At 42.0% G+C, this 17,377-nt stretch overlaps 1 protein-coding gene across 4 annotated transcripts in view; it reads left to right on the forward strand.

Annotated features, from left to right (window-relative positions):
* LOC127651157 (glucagon receptor-like) overlaps nucleotides 1-14,596 on the forward strand; it is a 42,425-nt gene extending 27,829 nt beyond the window's left edge. For 2 of the 4 annotated variants that reach the window (XM_052136862.1, XM_052136863.1), the window contains 14 exons: nucleotides 1-7; nucleotides 219-309; nucleotides 473-569; nucleotides 784-891; nucleotides 1,922-2,016; nucleotides 2,105-2,211; nucleotides 2,381-2,540; nucleotides 4,357-4,516; nucleotides 4,776-4,836; nucleotides 7,439-7,508; nucleotides 7,874-7,962; nucleotides 8,049-8,193; nucleotides 8,446-8,487; nucleotides 9,274-14,596. The exon at nucleotides 1-7 is cut by the window's left edge. In XM_052136862.1, the coding sequence (XP_051992822.1) occupies nucleotides 259-309; nucleotides 473-569; nucleotides 784-891; nucleotides 1,922-2,016; nucleotides 2,105-2,211; nucleotides 2,381-2,540; nucleotides 4,357-4,516; nucleotides 4,776-4,836; nucleotides 7,439-7,508; nucleotides 7,874-7,962; nucleotides 8,049-8,193; nucleotides 8,446-8,487; nucleotides 9,274-9,639 (1,551 nt within the window). In that variant the 5' untranslated portion in view covers nucleotides 1-7; nucleotides 219-258 and the 3' untranslated portion in view covers nucleotides 9,640-14,596. The remainder of the gene's footprint in view (nucleotides 8-218; nucleotides 310-472; nucleotides 570-783; nucleotides 892-1,921; nucleotides 2,017-2,104; nucleotides 2,212-2,380; nucleotides 2,541-4,356; nucleotides 4,517-4,775; nucleotides 4,837-7,438; nucleotides 7,509-7,873; nucleotides 7,963-8,048; nucleotides 8,194-8,445; nucleotides 8,488-9,273) is intronic. The other 2 variants (XM_052136864.1, XM_052136865.1) reach the window with 2 other exon arrangements.
* The last annotated feature ends 2,781 nt before the right edge of the window (nucleotides 14,597-17,377 follow it).

Raw genomic sequence — 17,377 nt, forward strand, 5'->3', positions numbered from 1 at the left:
CATGAGGGTGAGTAAATAATGAGAGAATTTTCATTTTTGGGTGAACTAATAATATGGCTTGATGAGGACAGATGTGCTGTTACTTTACTAAGCGGACAATAAAATGTTATTGTCACGTTGTAACACCTCAGCATTTAACAGAGGTTTGCACAAAGATTTCTCTCACACTTTATCAAGTTCATTTGGAGTCGTGATAATTGTGTCTGTCTCTGTTGTAGGCGGTGTGATGAAGAGTGAGTAATGAGCTGCCTGTGAGGAATGTCCTTCTGTCTGCTACTGGCCCTCCTCACACTGACCGCACACACACAGGTGATGCAACCTATAAACCTGAACTCTCCAGAAGGCTTGATCAGGTGTTGCCCCCACATTCTGGGGACATCAACTCTCTGCTTTGCCCCCGATGAAGTGTCGTAAACAAATGAATCATTGTCAATGTTTAATATGAGATTATGTTTATGTGCAATATTTGTAGGTGACCTCTGGAAAATCTCTGAAACTGCTTCAGGAACAATGGAGGACATACACCAATGACTGCATTCAGAGCTTCATCAGCACACCACCAGCATCAGGTAACACATGTTCAGTTTCATAGTATGTGTGGATGAACTATTACATTTGCAAAAATGTGCATTATGCAACAGAGCACACTACATTGGGTACTGCATCCCACAATCCCACAATGCTCTTGATGTTTGGATGGTTTTTTAGTTTCTAGAGTGACTGTATGCAGTAAGTAGTATTCAAGGATTGCGTTGCAAACATCCCCATCTCTCTCTCTTTCAGGTTTGGTGTGTAACAGGACGTTTGATCAGTATGTGTGCTGGACCGATGGGTCCCCGGGCACAACAGTTAATGTGTCCTGCCCATGGTATCTGCCCTGGTACCAGAAAGGTAGTCGACTCATTGACAATATGTTCCTCTTATTGAACATACTCAGTTTGTGAAGTTGTAAAGCACAGCTGCTTGACAGTTCAAGACCTGAATGTCATGATACTGGTCACTTTAATTTCCTTGGGGCATACATAGTTTTTAGTTTTTTATCCCCTTTTCTCCCCAATTTGGAATACCCAATTTCCACTACTTACTAGGTCCTCGTGGTGGCGCGGTTACTCGCCTCAATCCGGGTGGTGGAGGACAAGTCTCAGTTGCTTCGGCTTCTGAGACCGTCGATCCACGCATCTGATCATGTGACTCGTTGTGGAGGCTCATGCCACTCTCCACGATCCACACACAACTCACCACACGCCCCATTGAGAGCGAGAACCCCTAATCACCACCACAAGGAGGTTACCCCATGTGACTCTACCCTCCCAAGCAACTAGGCCAATTTGGTTGCTTAGGAGACCTGGCTGGAGTCACTCAGCATGCCCTGGATTCGAACTCGCTGACCTACCCAGGCCCCTGGGGCACACATAGTTGAATGATACCCAGTTTGCCACGGTCGGCCATTCTTTCAGTGAAAACTTTCTTTTTTCTAACTTCTCCTAGGCCGGACATCTGTTTTGGATGCAATTTGGCATGTATCGTCTAGGGACAATCATGACAAAAAGTTAAGAAGATATTTTCGATAGACCAAACCGTTCTCGTGTAACGCAGAAACGAATTAGATGGCAAGATTCCAATAAGGATCTGAGGCTGTATCTCATTAACGCATTGAGGTATTGACATGAAACTTCAAATGTGGCATTGTGACCAAGCCCTGACAACACCATATTCATTAGGTGACAGCACCACCTCCTGGCCAAAAGTTCTAAGCATTTATTACACTATAAGTCATTAAAAGTGTCTTTCATTACTCTGCTCAATGTCAACACCAGAATTATGAATTCAATCAAACTGTTTGCCATTGGTGTGCTTGGCTCCATAATTGCTGCTTGCTAACTGCATCATTTATAACTGTTATTTGTGTGTTTTTGAGCAGTTCAGCGGGGGTTGGTGTATCGTGTTTGTGGTGCTGATGGTAAATGGGCTCACGGTAAAAACACCAGCGAGTGTGAACAGGACGAGCCCGGACAGGTGAGAGCGTTTCATTTGTTGTGTTTAATGGCTGGTTTTGAACGCTGATGCTAATGGCACACTAAACGTCCTCTCTCTGTTTCTATAGAAGCAGTACGGTCAGATCCTCAGTAAATTCAGAGCCATGTACACCATCGGGTACTCCCTCTCTCTCGGAGCACTAATTCTCGCCCTGGGCATTCTAGTGACCTTCCGGTAATTAGCTACTAGTCTAAACACACATGTTCCTGCTCACACACACATAATGGGCGAATTCCAAATGTCATTTTAGTGCCCTTGAATGGAACGCTATTCATTGGTTGAATGCTCACTTAGTAGGGCATATTGTTGCTCACTTAACAATAAAAGCAATGCGCCTCTGCAGGAAGTTGCATTGCATGAGGAACAACATCCACATGAATTTGTTCGGCTCCTTCATCCTGCGAGCGCTCTTCATCCTCATCAAAGACGCACTGTTGGACAAAATGAACAGCGCTCCAACCGGATCGCATCACTTTCAGGGTCAGCACTGGGTCAGTGTGCAGGTACACACACTCACATGTGTTTCAGATGACTGTGATCATACTCGGTTAAACAGCGCCATCTAGAGTTCTGAACGCAACAAGCGACAGATTTGCTAGACGTTTGACTATCATTATAAAGACTGGCCCACTTTGCGCCTTATTTTGGCAAAGAGCCGCCCGTTTAGGCAGGAAAGGTCTATTTGAACTAGAAGAGTAGAATAAAGAGTAGGTTAATATCGAGTAATTTACATTTCAGAAACAATTCTACATGGTCAGTTAGTTTGTTTATTTTTGCCCCCCATGGTTACAATGTTGCGAAATGTAGAATTGAAATTCTATGTTAAAAACACAGTTTAGTTCAGTGATACAAACAGTTAAACGAGAAATCAGCTATCGACATAGTTTTCTATGAATTAACTGTTGTACGCAGTTTACTTAAAATAAAACTCTAAAATAACTTTTAAAGATTCAATGAGTGCATTTACACTTAAAAAATATATATGTATATATTGGTACGATTTGCGCATTTTAAATTCATAACAAAATTCCATCAGATTAAATTGTGTCATTTTAACAAAATTAAATTAATAAAACTTTAAATATTTACTTATTATTTTGTTTCAAATTACTCATTTCAATTTAATGGAATTTTGTCATGAAACTGAAATGCATATATAGTATTTTTTGTGTTCGTGGATGTTCTTACACCGATTATGCATAAAAACCTGACAACGTGTGTGATCATGTAAACAAGTTTTCTTTATCATGGTAAGGTTGCAAATAATTTAAGAATAAACCGACTTGGGGTTCTGGGTATCTCAGCGAGTATTGACCCTGACTACCACCACTAGAGTCACGAGTTCAAATCCAGGGCATGCTGAGTGCTCCAGACAGGTCCAAACTAAATTGGCCCGGTTGCTAGGGAGGGTAGAGTCACATGGGGTAACCTCCTCGTGGTCGCTATAATGTGGTTCGCTCTTGGTGGGGTGTGTGGTGAGTTGTGCGTTGATCGCGGAGAGTAGCATGAACCTCCACATGGTGCGAGTCATATGATAAGATGCACAAATTGATGGTTTTAGACGCGGAGGTAACTGAGATTCATTCTCAGCCATCCAGATTGAGGAGAGTCGCTACGCCACCACCAGGACTTAGAGCGCATTGGGAATTGGGCATTCCAATTCCGACTGGGGGGCCTGGGTATCTCAGCGAGTATTGACGCTGACTACCACCCCTAGAGTCGCGAGTTCGAATCCAGGGCGTGCTGAGTGACTCCAGCCAGGTGTCCTTAGCAACCAAATTGGCCCGGTTGCTTGGAAGGGTAGAGTCACATGGGGTAACCTCCTCGTGGTGGTGATTAGTGGTTCTCTCAATGGGGCGTGTGGTGAGTTGTGTGTGGATCGTGGAGAGTAGCATGAGCCTCCACATGCTGTGAGTCTCCACGATGTCATGCACAACAAGTCACGTGATAAGATGCGCGGATTGAAGCGGAGGCAACTGAGACTTGTCCTTTGCCATCCGGATTGAGGTGAGTAACCACACCACCACGAGGACCTACTAAGTAGTGGGAATTAGGTCGAAACCTACTGGCACACTGCTAAGTCTCATATATATATATATACATATGTTACTAGTTCTTCCTTAGAAGTGCTCATTGCAGCAGACTGGTAAACATGTTTTTGTTTCCTGTCAGGCTGATACAAACCAGTTCTATCAGATTGGAGCTTGGTGTTTTTCCATTTATTTATTTGTGAAATATGCATCAGAATGTCCATAATTGAGTCTTTTGAGTCTCAAACTACATAGTTGCCTTCTATTTGTTGTTGTACCTGGTCTTCAGACTACTGCTGGATGTCGTGCTGCCATGGTGATGATGCAGTACAGCGTCATGGCAAACAACTATTGGCTGCTGGTGGAGGGCTTGTATCTGCACAGTCTCCTGGTCACCACCGTCTTCTCCGAGAGGAATTACTTCTACATTTACCTGTTCATCGGCTGGGGTGTGTGAGCGAGAGAGAGCATCAGACTTCACATTCACTTTTTACTGACAGTTGTTTGACTCAATTTATTGCTTGAGTTACATTTCAGAGGTACAGAAGTGGCTGACTTTTGAAGAAGTTATAAGTGGTTTAATCGGCAGAACAAGCTTGTCAAAAGCCTGACAACAGAGGCACATCAGACTAGTAATTGGTTGCCGGATGAAGCGTTTGATTGGCTCTGACTGAAAGTGATGTAACTTTGTGTCTCTTTGTGTTGCAGGTGCACCGCTGATATTTGTGCTGCCTTGGGTCACACTCAAATACCTGTATGAAAATGAAGAGTACGTATACTTGAGTTTGGGTTTTACGTAAGTGGCCTTCAGAAGTATTGGGACACTGAAGTCACACTTAAAAATGTTTGATTGTCATTACGACAGAATGTCAAAGCAAATGGCATCTGCGAAACAAATGCTGCTCAAGCTTTTCTTAGAACTAATTTCACTTTTCTGAGGCATTTTTGCTCAATGGACTTAATCAACCAGTGTCAAGGTGATTTTTTATTTTAACTATGAATATATTCTACTAACATTGGACAAGCACAAAGTGTCCAAATTTGCCTTAATTTTGAATATCTATTGTATTTTTTTCCTCCCCTTTTCTCCCCAATTTGGCATGCCCAATTCCCAATGCACTTTACATCCTCGTGGTGGCGTAGTGACTCAATCCGGGTGGTGGAGGACGAATCTCAGTTGCCTCCGCGCAACGGGCTTGTTGAGCATGTAATCATGGAGTCGTAGCACTGTAGAGGCTACACGCTATTCTCCACGGCATCCATGCACAACTCACCACACGTCCCACCGATTATAGAAACCATGATGAGATTAATCTAACGTGACTCTACCCACCCTAGCAACCGGCCAATTGGTTGCTTAGGAAGCCAGACTGGAGTCACTCAGCACACCCTGGATTCAAACTTGCGACTCCAGGTGTGGTGGATTCTCCACTCAGCATCTTTACTTGCTGAGCTACCCAGGCCCCCACAAATAGCCAAACTTGTTTCTCCTAACCTTATATCCGAACAAGCCTTTATACTACTCGTGTCATCGTTTTAAAATGTGTTCATTTAGAGTCGTTTGTCGTCTCTCGGGCATGACACGTCATTAGGCTGTCTTTGTTATAACATTGTTTTACAGTAGACTCGTAGAGACGTGCTTCAAAGTTTACCAGTTTTAACGTTAAGATTGTAACCTAGTTACGATCTCCTCAGCTGGAAAGCGCAATTGTGATATAAGAACGTCCTGTCCAAACCACACCCATGATTCGTTTTTACAAATCATCAATGCTCTTCGACTAGCCAAGTTCTCCTACTTCAAGCATTTTTTGGATTGTGCGAAAAAGAGAAATATCACCAAATGAACACTTTATCAGAACGAAACATCAGTGCATTTCGTCAGAATTTGAGACAAACTAAAGCAAGCCTGTTTTCCCAGTAAGTATGAAGTAGCCTTAAAGGAGTATTCCTGGTTCAGTTCAAGTTAAGCTCCATTGACAGCATTTGTGGCATAATGTTGACTAGCACAAAAATTTATTTTGAGTTGTCCCTCCATTTGTTTTAAAAAAGAAGCAAAAATTGAGTTTACAGTGAGGCATTTATAATGGAAGTCAATGGGGCCAATTTTTGGAGGGTTTAATGGCAGAAATGTGAAGCTTATAATTTTATAAATGCACTTACATGAATTCTTCTGGTAAACCTTGTGTATTATTTGAGCTGTAAAGTTTGTTTAAATAGTCATTTTTATAGTCGTTTCAGGGTTTACGTCGTTGTAATTTGAGTTGTAAAATTTTACATTTACATTTATGCATTTGGCTGACACTTTTATCCAAAGTGACTTTCAGAGCCCTTATTATAGGGACAATCCCCCCCGGAGCAACCTGGAGTTAAGTGCTTTGCTCAAGGACACAATGGTGGTGGCTGTGGTGATCAAACCATCAACCTTCTGATTACCAGTTATGTGCTTTAGACCACTACGCCACTCCTTGTTAACATGCATATTGTTTGTCACCTGGCTATTTATTTTAAATAATGAGTATTTTAACATTGGATTGGCCCCATTCACGTCCATTGAAAGTGTCTCACAGCAACACCGATTTTTGCTTTTTTTTCTGGTGTTCAACATTATGCCACAAATGCAGTTGATTGAGCTCAACTTGCAATGAACATGGAATACTCCTTTAAGAAACCTGCTATGCATTGAATTCCCACTTGTCAGTTTATGGACATCAAAGCTCTCTAAAACAGATACGGTACATTAACTCCTGATACAGCTGTAGAGTAAATCCTGAAACCGTGGCGTATATGGAATGAGATTGTGTGGGAGACAGAGAGACAGTGTGTAATATCTACTATGTCTTTATGACCCGTTCACTTGATTGATCACCCCAAACAATCATGTTCCCGTTTCATTTGAAAGCAGGTGAAAATACTCAAAAAGACCCAATGCACATAAATACATTAGACACTGATATGAGAATGTCCTCACATGTGCTTGAACAGATTTCAGTCTTTCTCTTTTGTTTAGTGTCTCGCTGAAATAGTTACGTTAGAAAAAAATGCACTATTACAATAAGAATGAATGCGATCATCGCCATGTTAACACTGAAGCCACACTTGGCACTAATCCTCTCATCCGCGCTAGATTGCCGTTTCCCTCCACTGAAATGGAGAATTTTGAAAACTCTCTCTAGTATGCATACTTTGATAAACTATGAAGTTAGGAAACTGAAAATGGATTTGATTTACATGCAAGCGTTTCAATTTCTGTTGGTCGCATTTTATTGACTTTACAATGGGTTGCACGTCAATTCAAGTTTCATGTGAAGTGTTTATATGGTTACTAACTCATTACGATTATGATTTTTCTCTGTACTTTGCACCACATGCAGATGCTGGGAAAGGAATATCAACATGGGCTACTGGTGGATAATCCGTTCCCCCATTCTATTTGCATATCTGGTAAGAGACTTATCTCTCACAAAGACTCAAAATTGATCTCATTCAGCCTGTTTGAAGCAAAAAGAATCGTAATCTTGCACGACAAGAACATTATTCATTGTACATCATTCACTTATCTATGCAGATGTGAATTATTGCGTATTGAAATAGTCTCTATCATCGTTTCACGGTCACACACACACTCATCCAGATTTGATCTGAGGACAGATTCTGACAAGAATGCTTTATGAACTCTTAAATATGCCACAGGAGCTTTACAGAGTAATACAAAATCATATTTCAGAAATATATTGAATATATTCAACTGAGCCCCTAAAGAACAGCTTTGCGCATTAATGGACTTTCTTTCTCTCTCTGTGGAATAGATTAATTTCTTTATATTCATTCGCATAATAAAGATTCTGATGTCCAAGCTAAAGGCCCATCAGATGAGATACACGGACTATAAATTTAGGTAAAACCTTTCATCTTAATGTCCATGGCAATGTCCATAAAATCATAAAAGAAAGATATCTTTAAATATCTCTTTCCTCTTTAAAGACTGGCTAAGTCAACTCTCACACTGATCCCGTTGTTGGGAATTCATGCTATCCTCTTCACCTTCGTCATCGATGAGTCCGTGCCTAAACAATCTCTTCTGAGACTCATCCGCCTCTTCTATGACCTCCTCTTCAGCTCCTTCCAGGTCAGAGAGCAAAGGTCACCCGCCCACCGATTCTGCATTAGCATTACGATTATTTTACATATTCTAACTTGTTCACCGCTGTAAGAGTGTGTATGTCTCTTACAACACATACGCTGTATGACTCTGTGTGATTGATTTTAAGAGGTTTAATTGGCTAGCTCCTTTATAATCTGATGGGAGATTGTTGCAAATGGATCAGGCTAGCATTGCTAGCATTCTTAATGTCTTGTGTTTTGTTGTTTGTAATTGTAGGGTCTGCTTGTTGCCATTCTGTACTGCTTTGTGAACAAAGAGGTGAGATATTTGTCTTTTTCCAGCCTGCATTGTAATAAAACCAACTTGTCACTTAAAATCACCACTACGATGCAAGAGTGACTGTTGTGGCATTGCGTTGTTCTGTGACAGCTCGAGTCAGTCAGCTTACGTCACTTCAACAGAGCTACCAGCTGTGAGCTCAAGCCTAGACTTCAGCAACTGTTAAAAGATAGTAAAATAATCCACATTTTATAGAATCAAATCCGTCGGGATTGTAATGGACTCTGTGCAAACAGCCCAGCTCTACCCGCTCAGAGCGGGATTCAAACCAGCAACAGACAGCATGGGAGGCGGGCATGCTAAGGAAAAGGCTACAGCCTCTAGCGTCAGTCGCTAGTGCACCTCCTGAGGCCAGGGGAGTGAGGTTTACACATACCACACCGCTATCACGTACCAACTAGCTCCTGTTACACTCACCCCCTTAAACCTCACTCCCATCCGGGTCAAGGCATCTTTGTAACCCATCCTGCTCAACCTGCTCAGAGCGGGATTAGAACCGGCGTCAGCCGGCATGGGAGACTGGTGCGCTAATGAGGAGGCTAAAGGCTACAGCCTCTAGCGTCAGTCGCTAGTGCACCTCTTGAGGCCAGGGGAGTGAGGTTTACACATACCACACAGCTATCACATACCAGGAATCTTTCCTGTAGTGTTTCTGTAGCTCAACTGGTTACTGGTAAGTAATGAACATATTGATTAAATGTAAAGCTTGAAGTTGCATATAAAAGTGTCTACCAAATGCATGGATGTAAATCTCTGTGTCTGTAGGTCCAGAGCGAGATGTTGAAGAAGTGGAAGAGATGGAAACTTGGGAAGGACATTGATGAGGAATACCGTAACACCTACAGCCAGACGGCCCATGCTAAGAGTGCTAGTATCGCCTTGGTGATGACCCATGAATGCCCTGAGACCCCCGAACTGCTGGACTCAGCCTCACCCGCTGCAGAATCTCACCATCTGGTGAGTGGCTTTCAGAATGGTGTGAGCCGAAACAGGGGCAGAGCGAGGCTGCAGTTGACCTCCGAACCACAAGAGGGCGCCAGTAACTGCAGCTCCCTTTCAGAAGACATTTTTTTCGAGGAGCGGCAGCTAAACAGCGAGTGTTCAGCAGTGGTAACAGAAAGCAACGTTTGAGAGAACTCCCACTTATAGGCGCCCTTGCGTGTCTGTTCAAGAGACTGAAGTTGTAGGATTGATGGCATAAAATTAAATACTAACTAGTGGAGACAAAATGACATTGCAAAATCAGCCATCTCATTGCCAAACATGGACTCAATTATGACAAAGCAGGGAGCTGCACCAGGGATCTGGTAACCTTTAAGCCCGAGTCATACTCTATGCAAGTATGTGAATGCTGCTACGCAAGCTCAGTTTCATGCATCGTTGCATTCCATATGTCAGACCGCAATTTATACCACAGTACACATTGCATTCTCAACAAGAGGTGCTATGGCGGACATTAGTGTGAACTGTCTGCTTTATGAAGTCCGCTACTGTCATGTTGGAGCAACAGTTTTAAGAGAATCTCACTGAGAAAGTAAGTTAAAATCAATATATTTATAGATGAATGGTGCAGATTACCTGAATAATAACAATGGCACAGATTTTTGAGGGTAACTCTATCGCCCCCTTAACAACAGAGATTTTAACGCCGTAGTAACACAAGGGTGCATGTTTAGGATGTTCAACCAGGCCGCACGTTGACTGAGCGCTCCCATCTGCGTCCACGTACTTGCGTAAAGTATGTTTCTGGCCTTAAAGACGTTAAAGTCTCCTGAGATGGTAAATACCCAATATTATTATTGATTATTGGTGAGGTTTGTTCTAAACCCCGAACCCTAAGTATTAAACTGTAACTTGTCAAAAAGGATAGGTGCACTATAACCTGTTGAAGCATCCAGACTGTTGGACGATTCAATTAGTGAACAAAAAGCATAGATTTACACTGAAGACCATTATGTCATAGAAACTTAGAGGTGAGCTCTTTTGACTTGGGGAAAATGTCAATATTTTGACAGTGAATTTTACAGCCTGATCGCATGAAAATAACGTAACTGTGGCGACATTTTTGCTAAATAATATTACGTGGTTCCTTAAATGTATCACAGCATTTCCGAGGTGAAATGTCCACTGTGTGGTGCTAAAAGAGAGTAAAATACTCAAACAGATGAGGTTTTTAAGGTTAATGCTCTATTGAATTTGAAATCAACAAAACCGACCTCCCTACCCTAAACCTTGCGCCTAAACCTAAGGTGTCAGAGAAAGCTAATATGAGACGAAAAACACAATTGCTGAAGCAACCGTGTCATGATGTTGTGCTACTATGGCACTTTTTAAATTTTTTTGGATGTACTTAATCCTTCGAGATCACTTCAATGCACAGATCAGAGGTCGGTGATGGTTCCGTGCTTTTGCGATAGCTGCCACAAAACTGGAACAGTCTACCCATCTACATCAGAACTGATTCAATGCTACATGATTACAAGTTAAAAACCTTCTGGCATTGACTTTCAGCTCACGTGCTCTTCAGGACTCGTACCCGGTCCTTTGCATTGCAAGTGCAACACTTTATCAGCTGAGGTTCGGTACAATTTGATCACACTGGAATAAGCTCACAAATGTAATAGGTTATGTAATGCAATTCTTAAATCGTATCACCGTGCAAGGCATGTCCTATAGTTAAAGGTTTTTGAAGTCATAAGATAGCTTCGTTTGAGCAACAGGGCGAAAAGTAAATGTTTAAAAGTCGTTGTTGTAGCGCCTCTAGTGTTCATTTCACCAGGAACTGCCATGATACATACAACAAGCCACGTAAAAACAATTGATCAAAAATCTTGGTAGACTAACGTGATACTATGTTATGCACTGGCAAACCCCAAAAGTCACATTTTCTTTACAAGAGACCTATCTAACATGCTGTCATAGTCTGGAGAAACTTTACAATTGATGTTTTGTATTTGAGCCAATCAGTTCCTCTAGAGGAAATGCCAGTGGAATCACTTGGCTGTTTACCTGCTTAGGAGTTAAAGCAGCTTTCATTGAGTCACCGTTTAAGACAATCTCACCAACACAAATGCTGACAGACATATAAACGAGGAGGAATGAACTCTGAGCCATCTGACTGTACATCCATAATTCAGGTCCAATTTCACGGAACACTCAACTGCATAAACTCTCCAAAACTCACCAAATCCAGCTGAGCTCGACATTTCATATGGGATGCTCAGTTTGTTTTATGATCACTTGAATGCATTTCTTAAGCATACAGCTACTGTGGTTACTGTGGTTTTTCACTATTGCTCGATCCACAAATAGACAACAACTTCTCTGGAGTGCTGTTCTAACCCAAACACAACGACAAATCATGGGGACAAAAACAGAACTCATCAGAGAGATCTTGGGAATGTTCCTTATAGTTCCCTTGTGAGACAAAGAGGCTTTTGGGATTGTAAAGCACCTCAGCATTAAGAATGACTGTCAGAAACATTATTTATAACATGCTTAACTATTCCATATTTGGGTTGTATATTTGGCTAAAAGCCATGCCATTTCAATTTTCAAGTCAAAGCTGAAGAAATGACAGTCCTTGTTCATGATGCATTATCTGCAATCTGTTAGACATGTTGCCAACCATTTGCAATTATTATGTTTAGAGTGTTAAAGAAAGGTTAAAGGTGAAGTGTGTAATGTTTAGGGGTGCAAGCACCAAAGGTACTGGAACTCTGTTGTATTCATACTGGTTTATTTATTTTCTTCTACTTCCTTTTCTGCCCTATTAGTGTCTGGGCAGCGAAAACCATAAGTCCTAGAGAAAACTAATTTGGTAGGATGGTCCCAAATCCCCCCTCTACTCAGGTGTGCACACACACACCCATCCGACACTAGATAGCACTTTAATAGACACTTTTATGTTTTCGCTAATATCTCCGCAAACATATGGGCTATAATCTACATTTTCTTCTGATTCCTTGAGTCAAGTCAAGAACAAAATGTTTATGTCCAATTTAATTTCCATCTATAAAATGTTTCCATCATTTTGAGTTTTCTGAAAAAATGACTTTCTAGTACTCATACAAGACTATTGGGCCAATTTGCCAAATGGTTCAGAAGATGAAGGTCTGAATTGATGAAGGTGAATTGGGCTCAGCCAAAAAAATTTTTTTTTTGTCATGATGGTCTGTACGTGATACATGTAAAATTTAGGGCTAATTGGAATAATGGTCTAGGAGGGTTTTTTGAAAACTAAAAATGGCCAGAATGCCAACAAAGCATTTAGCGTTCTCAGTAAGGAAATTGCTTTACTCCAGATGGATCTGTTTCTTCAAATTTGGTCATTTTCTACACTTCTCCATATTGTTCAGACCCTGATAATTGCAGCTTGTGTTATTATTTCTGTTATAATACTTGTAACATAGTTCAATGGAAAGGAGGCAAGAACTGGCTCGGCAATATAAATTATATTTTAATTATGAACTTAAACAAAAGACAACAACACACACACACATGACGGACATGTCCGTAAACGATCTCTCTTCCTGCACCAACGGGGGACCGGGTGTGTAGAATCAACACTCGGCCCCGCCCTCCGCCCTGCCCTCACTCGGCCCTCTCTCGTTCTCTCAGGCTGGGGAGCCCCCGGCATGACGTACACCCCCCCCCCCCTTTCCCTGGGGAGGGGCGTGCCTTCTGCCGGTAGGTCATCCCTGTGTACCTGGACGAGGGAGGGGACAAGAGGAGGGAAACAGAAATAATTAAATAGGGGGGGTACTTCCTGTAACAGTGTAGTACCCCCTAAAAAAACACTGTAAAATTTAAATGAGAGGGAAAAGGCCAATGCGGAGCGGCAGTGAGAGAGAGAGATGAAAAAAAAAGAAAACGTACTCACCAGTTCTCTGATACACCGTCGCATGGTCCTTGATCACTCCTCCACCCTCTCAGACGTATGACAGCCGCTCCTCTCCGAGCGGACTGGAGTCAGACCCAGGACCCCCGGCGGAAAGAACACCCCTCCGTGTTCATGGCGACTCCTGGGGACACTCCTCCGCCCCTGGCAGTGGCCCTATCACTCCAGGCGGTCGGGGAGTCACTTCCCTCCTCCCCTCGCGGACGGCGGTCTTCTGTCGACCCCTCCGCGTTTCTGGGGGATGGCAGGGCACTCCTCCGCCCCTGGCTGCGGCTCCATTGCTCCAGGCAGTCGGGGAGTCCAGTCCGCACTCGCCTCGCGGACGGCAGCCGTTCACCGCGTCCATGCGGTCTGGCTTCTTCCTCCCCGGCGGATGGCAGCGGCTCTCCCCCGGGTAGACGGCAGTGTCGAGGACTCCGCGACGGGCATCCCTTCTCCTTCCCGGGTTTCGGCACCAGTGTAACGCAGTTCAATGGAAAGGAAGAGGCGAGAACCGGCTAATATAAATAATAGTTTAATATAAAACTGAAACAAAAGACAAACACACACACGACGAACATGTCCATGAACGATCTCTCTCTCCCGCACCATCCTCCGCAGTCGGCCTTTATCCCTCTCGGAGGCTTGATTAGCCTGATAAGGGACCGGGTGTGTAGAATCACGACCCGGCCTCGCCCTCTGCCCTGCCACAATACTTTTTTGTATTCTAATTTAATATGCAAAGACAACTAAATGTTTATTCCTTCGATAAATTAAACTCTACGGTGCTTTTTAACTTACATTAGGTGTGTGCAATTGTTTACCAAATGTTTGCAATTCCTTTTGGCGACACTAGCAGTGCAGAAATTTCACACTTCAACTTTAAAAACTGACAGCAAAATGCGACTTGTGTAACATCTTACAGGGTTGTGTTGTGAAGCTTAAATTATGTATAATGCATCATAAACATGGAGCTTCGTATGGAGTCTAAAACGTCCTGTGATTGAATGCTTCATTTGAATGTTTTTTTTCCCCATGTTTTATGTGAAGAGTTTATATCAAAATGAATTTAATGTTCAGTTATGGTAGATACTGTATGTGTGTAAATCACTTTTACTATACTGCCTGTGAGAAGAAAAGAAAGAGTAAAGTAAAAAAAACTTAAAGAAGAACTGTAAAAATTAATGATAAAATAGAAAATATACTGGTTGTATTTAGTCTGTTGTGGATCTGTCATGAAGACTTTTTCATATGGAGCTCTCTGGGAACTAGTTGAAGCCACTGTGGATTTCTGCTCCATATATCAATGATCCCTAACACTCAGTCAAAACGGCTGCATTGTTACCAGATTCACTGCAAACATCCAATATACATTCATCCTGCATCCTGCATACATATTTGCATAAATTAGTGCTGTATATGTCCATATATGGCCATATATAATCATATATACAACAGTTAGTTCCAGTCCTCGAATTTGATTGGCTAAGAGACTGCATCATCAATCGGATGCTTCACTGTGTGTGCATCACTCCGCTTGTGTTCGTCTTCCTAAACTAAAGTGTAAGAGCAGCGCAGATCTGGCTATGTGTCTCTTTTACGTCTATTTCATTTTTTGACATTTCACATGTTAGCCAGCAGGTGGTGACAAAAGATAATTGTTGTGTGTAATATGAGCAGTTGGTGATGAAGTGAATCTGTTAGTCATTGTTTACATAGAACAGTGCTCCATGATCGCTCGTATTACTACTAAAGTACTAAAGCTAGAAAATAGCTTTAAACGGCTTTAAACGAACAACTTCAGCATTATGGCTCATCACAGCTGAGAGACACAACAGACAGATTGATTACAGAACTCATTACTTACCTCTAACTAGAGTTTCCACATTGGATACACACTGTTCAAAATGGCGGAGGACATTGCGTTTTCTATACTGAATGACTCTTGTGCGGCTACCGCGAAATAGAGAGGAATACCCCCGCTTGGACGGCTATTTTACCACTGAGAAAGCTGATCTTCAGAAAGCTGACAGCATCTCTGCTTGAGTGTGGAAACAGGTGATCGCACACGCTCCGTCTCTCTCTCTCTCTCTCTCACACACACACCCATCCATCCTTGTTTATCCAATAGCTTGTTAGAAACAGCATAATCTGTGATACTATTTCTGAAGTGACATTTTTTAATTACTATCGGATGCTTGGACGCGTCATTTGTTTTGAACCAGCAAAGGCAGATTCTGATTCGTCGCGTAAGAACGTTTTTATGACCTTACTCAGTTTTTCCTATTTTCTGTTTAAATGTACTTGTTCATTGAACTGTTGTATATAAGCAATATCACACTCGCAATCATGCTATATGGCCCTACATCAGCACTGCTGTAATTACCTACGGCACTCGACCTGTAGCCGAATCACAGCAGTGCTGATGTGGGGCCATATCGCACTCTTGCTCGTGTAATATTGCTAAATTAAATATTTGTACTGTTCATTTTCAAATTCCACTCTGATTTGGGAAAATCAGACTGATGTCACATTAAAATCAGAAAACAGTACTGCTCATTGAAACAGATGAACTAAAATCGGTCTGTGTTTACTGAAATGTGAAACACTGCCCCCAGTGGCCAAAATGATTAGTGTTGTTGGGCGTATGGGCAAGCACCATTTTGCAGGTTTAATGTCCACAGAGGGGCGCCAAAAGCAAGTTGTGGAGCGGGTTATTTTCAGCTGCACTGACTCAGTGGTTAGCACTGTTGCCTCACAGCAAGAAGGTCCCAGGTTCGAGTCCCAGCTCAACTGGGCCTTTTTGTGTGGAGTTTCCTCCGGGTGCTCTGGTTTCCCCACATGTCCAAAAACACGTCGTTTAAGGAGACTCTGCCCCGTAGGTTTGAGTGAGAGTCCCCCAGGGGGTTGCGTCACGAAGGGCATCCGGTGTAAAACCTATGCCAAGTCAAATATGAGGATCACAGATGGTCTGCTGTGGTGACCCCTAACGAGAGCAGCCGAAATAAGTTATATTGAGTAAAATGAGTTTTGAATTAAACCTGTCTGCTTGACTGAAAGATTTTTTTTTTAATAACTGACACATAATTACATTTCCAAAGTCATTCACCATCAAATTCTCTATTCTGCAGTGAATTAGAGCCATTAAAGTAGTCTTGTGGAAATTACGACGGCGGCCTGGTGAATTGTGAAGTCAATTTGAGGATCAAGCTCTTTGATGGGAGAGGCCATATGCTCAAACATACATGCTCATCTCATTACGAGACAATTACAGCGTCATAAAAAAAGAACAGGATGTGCTGCAGTAAATCACCTGAACAGAACTAATGAAGTGGGAATTATAGATACAGCCCTCATGTACACATTCCTTTATACATATTATCTGTCGGTCCTTATTAGTATTTGTAGGCATTTATATGTAAAGTGTAGGCTACACATATTTTTATGTTGACATGTTGCTTTGACAATATAATTATATATTAATTATAATGGCTTTCTGAAGGTGCATGTGTGCTTCATATATCTTAAGAAGCCATTTTTACATATTTAGCTTCAAATATATAAATCTCAAATAATACAATAGGGTTATATGATTTCCTTTTAAGGCTTTAAAAAGATATGAATGATATAAAAATATGATTAGATATGCTGCGTTCGTCACCTCTTTTGTCATTAACAATGTTTGAATGAACTCGCTTTGACCAGGAACGTTTGCCATTAAAGTGAAACCGGAGCGCTTCGCGTTCACTATCCTCCTTATCTTTGTTCGTTTTTATTTTCGCGGGAGTTTGACGTGATCATCTGCCGACGGCGCGCTTGAGACGCATTTCACGCGCTCTTCCAGAACTGAACGACACACAAACTTGCTGTTCATGGAATTTATATATTGGCATAAAATTCCCTTATTTGGGCATTGAAATGTGATTGGAATTTAAAGTGCACAATAATCGCGACAAGTCTGGTCTTAATATACATTTTCACCATTAGCTA

The sequence above is a fragment of the Xyrauchen texanus genome, chromosome 11 (assembly GCF_025860055.1).
Source record: "Xyrauchen texanus isolate HMW12.3.18 chromosome 11, RBS_HiC_50CHRs, whole genome shotgun sequence".
Classification (NCBI taxonomy): Eukaryota; Metazoa; Chordata; class Actinopteri; order Cypriniformes; family Catostomidae; genus Xyrauchen; species Xyrauchen texanus.